This window comes from Amphibalanus amphitrite, unplaced genomic scaffold, assembly GCF_019059575.1.
Source record: "Amphibalanus amphitrite isolate SeventyFive unplaced genomic scaffold, NRLGWU_Aamphi_draft 000156F_arrow, whole genome shotgun sequence".
Lineage (NCBI taxonomy): Eukaryota > Metazoa > Arthropoda > Thecostraca > Balanomorpha > Balanidae > Amphibalanus > Amphibalanus amphitrite.
The window spans coordinates 87504-93606 of NW_024881651.1; the positions used below are offsets into that span (position 1 = coordinate 87504).

A 6103-nucleotide genomic window follows, 5' to 3' on the forward strand; every position below is an offset into this window, starting at 1 on the left:
GTATGTGCAATACTGGTAAAAGTGGATATGCGTACATTTGTTGCTTTTTTACATCCACACAAGAGCAAAAAAAAAAAAAAAACGCGGATGCCTATTAATTGATCGCTGTGAACCGCATGATTAGAAGTGTTAGAATTGGCCATTTTCCACTGTAACGCCCCCGTTTGCTTGTGGTTGGTGGAATACACGATCTAATGATAAATACCGAATAATAATCACTGACATAGGTGAGGGTATTGTTGCGAAAAGACATCTCAATATAATATAACGAGTTATTCTACGTTCGAAGAAGATGTCTTGAATGTCACTTTATAGTTATTTGACCTACGTACCTAAAACAAAATTTACTGTTGCCCATTGTCATGTAAGTCGCATCGGCCCGTGCATGACACATTGCTCCTTGGTCCTTAGGAGCAATGTGCTGGCTGCCTGCCTGGCTGTTGGCGTACCGCAGTATCCGAGGCACACTGCGGCATTTGTTACTATGCCTTGAGTAGAAAAAAAAAACAATCGTACGCGGATAAGCGGCTCAAGCCGATTTTCTGACAACACAACGAAATTGATTCAATCGCATGTAAAAGGTGATCAAAACACTCAGTTCAATGCAAATGAAGCCAGCCACTTTTCACTTTCACCTACCACCACATTACACAATACACAAGTCACCTGATAATATTGGATAAGTGATGAGCGATAGGCTGTAATTGACCCATTGATTCCGTATCACTCATGTAGGGGAGAGTGGGGCAAAGCGGCCACCCGGGGCAAAGCGGCCACCCATCGTTTTAGCCCTTCATAGCTGGCGTCAGTTCCAATTTATGGTTTCCAATTATACTTCTCTTCACGGTCGTTCGAATGAGCCAGATCGGGGTTTCAGGCCCATCACCATTGGTCTGTGAAACACGGAAAAGCATGTCTCGCCAGGTTACCAAATATGTTTACAATTTTTTAATGTTATGTTATTCCATAACCGTTTGGAATTTTTATAAGAGTTCTTGTCCATGTAGTGCATGGTTATCGTACATGTATTCTACCAGTTTTAATGTTTTTTACCCCACTAATAGCTAAGCTGGAATATTTTTGTCTCAGACGGTATGCGCGGGGCAAAGTGGCCGGGGCAAAGTGGCCACCCCGCAACTGGCCATTAGTTGTTTCCATCTGGATAAAAAACATTATTTATATTCAAATGTGTCGTCATGCATTCATCTTGGCCACTTTTCAGTTGCATGAGTTACCAAATAATGCAATTAAATGTTTTTTCATGAAAATCCTTTCTTTGTTTACCTACAGGTGGGATGCTGGCAAAGCAAACATTCATCCTCGCTTAAACCTTGTCACCATCAAATACCCTAGTCGTACATGAGGCAACTATTTTGTTTCTCATATCGGGACTTGAGAAGACGCCGGTGGCCGCTTTGCCCCAGGGTATGGGGCAAAGTGGCCAATATGCATAGGTTTAAAGTTTTGTCAATATCTTCCATATGTGAACGTCTTTGGAAATAAAACGCAGTTGAAATAAAAGGCAACTTAATAGGGATCACATTGGTATAGAAAGAATCTTTCCAAGTTTAAAAATCAAGCGTTGGCATCGTGAGAAGCGTTAGGGTGGCCGCTTTGCCCCACTCTCCCCTACCTTTCACGCAGGCGGGTCTTCTTTCTTCTGGTCCCTGAATGGCTGTCAGTGGTGTTTTGTCTCTGCCTGCGTGGCAACCTATTTGTTAAGTTATGTGGACATGTTGAATTTAGTGAGCCGTCATATTTTAATAGCGGTGTTAATGGAAGTCATTGTGTGTAGTTTTATTATTATGAAATATATGTTTATTGGCGGTGCAGCTTGTTTGCATTTTGGAGATGAAAGAAGAGAGAATGGAGCGGGCTTAATCAGGACTGAAAGCTTTGTCAATAGTCTGTGCTTTCTCGCTGGGCCGTCTCTTTTTGGCGTGCATGTGAGCTGGAAATTATATTAGAAGTGCGTCGCTGTAAGGTTTTATAATGGTCAGCCTACTGAACTTGTAACTCAAGGGCACGTGTCTACTGTCGAGCTTTCCCATACATCGATTATGCAGTTCAATTGCCCTCAGTTATGCTTGTTTTTACCTCAATTAATGAAGGTAATTACTCCAGGTTATCACTCGTCAACATGTCTAGTCACATCCGCATGTTTGTGTGCGTTCCCATGGTGAACTTTCATAACGCTTACGCACTCATTTACTTACATAGTACCCGATGTGTATGAACTCAATGCTTGGACATTGCTTGTGATCGCTCAATGCCGAAGGTGTGATGGTTGACGAAAATAACGGTGTTGATGTTTGAGTTGAAAGAGCGCCCAGGCTATGTCGCAGAATGCATCAGAGAAAAGGCAATGGCTGGAAAATGTAGTGCCTGGTTTTGTTGAATGTGTCGAGTCTGTAAGATGCCAATATGTAGTTTTGTGTTCAAACTCTGTCTAAAGGCTGTGTATCTCTTCATTTTTGCTCTGCACTCTACCGAGACGCCAGAGTCCAGTGCTGTGCATTTGTTCCAATGTTGTGTTTTGGTTTCCGAAATGTGTGTTGGATCCTATGCTGAGAATGGGGTCCCGTGTTGTGAATTTGACCCAGTGTTGCAAACAGGATCCGATGTTGTACACAAAATTTCCAGCAGTACATTTGGTATCCTATCATGTCCTTGGTCTCGCACTGTGCTTTGAGCTCTGTACTTACAGTATTCCGTAACCGAAGGTTTGTTGTCAATAGTTAAAACACTATTCTTAAGAATTGTGTTTTTCTATTGAAAAACAAATCTGAGTTCCCTCACAATTTGGCAAAAGCTTATAGCATAGGTACTGGGTGGCGGCCGGCGGATGGTGTGCTCCTTACTTTGTTTCGTAATCCATGCTAAGTAAAGTGTCGTCATGGATGAGATAACACTATTTCACCCATGGTGTCGTACAAAAACTCGGTTCCGGTGTGTTGGTTCCCCACTGCGTTCCGTATTGCACACAGAGTGCTGTGTTCTCTGACCGATCCGCCGTTCCGTTTCAGCTGGTGCGCCTACCGCGAGCGTCGCGGTCAGGTGGGCTACAGCCAGGTCATCAGTGAACAGGAGGAAAGGGAGGCCGAACGGGACGCACAGCGACTGGCTGAGGACGACGCCAGCGACACCATCATCTTCGAGAACTGAGGTGTGGTAGGAGGACGGCGTGTTCAGCGACTCAGAGCTCAGCCGGCGGCGCCGTGGGGAAGGAGAGACGCCACGTGCGGACTGCGCAGTGCCTGATGGCCGCCGACCTGACCTCGGCTGTGGGCGCTGCAACCATCATCCCCGGCGAGACGTACTCGACCGATTTCACTCTGGTAGGATTCCTCTCCCTACTGCCTTCTCTGAGGTTTTGCCTCACTGGCTTTGTGCCTATCTTTGCCTCTGTTCCTCACAGGTCATGTCTCACTACATCTGTGCCTCTTCACAACGGTCGTGGCTCACTGCCTCAGCGCCTGTTCACACCGCCACACCCTGAGTATGGGCAGTGGCCACCCTGACAGGTCCCTATCTGACGGTTCTGTCCGCTGGGACTGGGACAAGAGTAATAGTTGTGACACTTGGCAGACGTTGGGAGTGGTGTTGGCAATAGTCTGACTCTGGTATTAGACACAATATGACTAGTCTGATAAACCGCCATCCGTTTAGGGGGTGGAGGCTGGCATTACATATAACTAGGTGAGTGGTGTGTTATGGTGGTTGGGCTTTGCTGTGCTGCCTAGTGTTTCTACAAATCGTGATAGCAGCTTCATATCGTTTTTATGGGCTTTGTCGTTGTTTTTAGTCTGTTTCAGTTTAGGTAAAGTACTCTTACCTAGGCAAACTAGGAAACGTTTTTTTTTCACCTCTAAGGCTAGGGCATTTGCTAAAATTGCATAATGGTACGGTGAATAGTAAAGAAAACCTCACGCCGGATAGGGGCCGTACAGCATAGAACAATCTCTTTTACATAACGCATGTTTCTTATTTTATACAGGCCTAGATAGCTGCTTTTAGACTCATTCACTAGTTTGCTAGGTCATGACAATGATATAGCTTGAGGGAAGGGCTCGTCCCTCAATACCTGTACGGTATTGACACTCGTATTCTTTTGTAGGTTGTGATATAGCATTTCTAGTGAATCCGCTGTATATCGATGACTGATGTTTCCCGTTGCATGTCTTACTGCGCGATGTGATTGGTGGCGAACGAACCGAGTTCCGTTGATTGCAGCGAGTCTTCCATCAGTCGATGCATGGATTGGCGTGGTCATGAATGTGTCTGCATGAATGTAAGGCACGTTGGTCGCTTCGATGCGGTGTGATCAGACTTCAGTAGGCTGTACAAAAGTGACCGCGACCGAGGTAGTCGCTGATACCGTCAGCTCAATTTACATCTATCGATAAGCAATAGTCATGCTTCATACCTCGTGCAGTGTTCACCCCTTGGTTCGGTGATAATCAAAGACATGGAATCACTGTCGTACGCGACGTTGGTGCCTATACCTATAATATACCCGTGCTGAACAAATAGATTGATGGTGATCCTTTCTCTCCACTCCTAATCAGTTTGCTAGTCTCAACTGAACTATCCTCAACAGTCAGACATAAGTTTAAGCATAAACTCTGTTGACCGTGTTAGTTGTACATGTTATGATTTTACACAAAACTCCATCCGTTACAGTCCTCCGAAACGTGTGAAATACGTGCTATGGTACTGTGCTATGATTGCTGCTGAATGAGTGAAGTTGTATTGGAAAAAGTCGATGCGTGATTGAAACTGTGAAGCGATGATCGTGTCATGTTGCATGACCTTAGTGTGATTTTAATGTGATTTCTTTGCTTGCATTTATGTAATGTCTTTGACATTATGTCTGACAGCTTAATTTTATGAAACGCACCGCATATGTACTGAAAAATGGTCTTAGATATGTTGTAAAAAAATGGATTTCAGGACCGTTAGACGTAACGGCTAGTATTGCATAATCTTTCACAGTTTGATTCACTCTAATGTAGTCTGTGTGATAAGGTGCTCACTACTCAACACATGATATCTATTGTTTACGCCCACATATCTTAGACTTAATATCACCCATGAAGTGGTTTGGATGGAGACAGTGAATGTTGTTTGACATCATGCGGGGCTCGACTTGTATCCTGTTTGTCTTGACACTGATTTTATTCGATATACCACGTCATAATATTGAATACACATTTGTACAGAGGTGAAAAAGGTGTCAACTCTCCAACCGGTGTTGGAGACAGAGTCAATCCAATAAAGGAAGGTAGTCGGAGACACAACCACTTTAAGATATCTTATAATCTCTTTTCATTGTTGTCGTCAAATTCTTCTCGTTTTTCTTTGATGCACGCAAAAAAAATCAATCATATTGAGTCTTAGTTCATTACGAGAACTTCATACTCCATAGCACAGAGTACTATACAGTATACAGAGGCTGCCCCGGAGACAACGGAGACAGAAGGTGGCGAGAAGGTGATGACTCCTTGAGCCGGCCGGAATCCGTAAAGACGATTCTCTTTGACGCTTGCCGCGAAACTAGACCTTACGGCTGTCTCCGGAGATACGAAAAAAATTTCAGTAGCGAAAACGCTAGCACAAACCCTGCGCACTTGTGACAACGCGGCGCAGCTTCTGAAAATACCGTTGGGATAGTAGCGACAGTGAAGTGTGCTTGAAGTGACGGAAGAGAGTAGTTGGATCTTGGTTGGATCTACCTAGGTAAGACTAAAATAAGACAATGGTTGTGGTTGGGGAATAAGGATCAAAGTTGAGAAATCAATAGGTACTGAGAAAATATCGAACTTTTCAAACAAAAGTTACATATATTGTACAAAATCCCTTGTGAATGATTTTATTATATAGTTGATGCAGAAACAGTCGTTTTCCTTTCGATTTGTTTCATATTTCAGATCAAAGTTCAGTTCTGATTGACTGATTTAGGAATGCATGTGAAGGTGGTACAATACATTGATTGCATTTTATTCTACAAATACCCAGTAAACATGACGACGTCGGCCCGACGTCGGGCCGAGGCTCGGCCCGACGTCGGCCCAACGTCGGTTCAACCTCGGCCCGACATCGG

The 6103-nt window shown here is 44.1% G+C and overlaps 1 protein-coding gene across 1 annotated transcript in view; it reads left to right on the top strand.

The window, feature by feature from the left end:
• The window catches only part of LOC122383157 (solute carrier family 46 member 3-like), a 49315-nt gene extending 44411 nt beyond the window's left edge, over positions 1 to 4904 (top strand). Inside the window, exon 12 of the mRNA XM_043369323.1 lies at positions 3027 to 4904. Coding sequence (XP_043225258.1) covers positions 3027 to 3165 — 139 coding nt within the window. The 3' untranslated portion in view covers positions 3166 to 4904. The remainder of the gene's footprint in view (positions 1 to 3026) is intronic.
• Positions 4905 to 6103: the final 1199 nt, after the last annotated feature.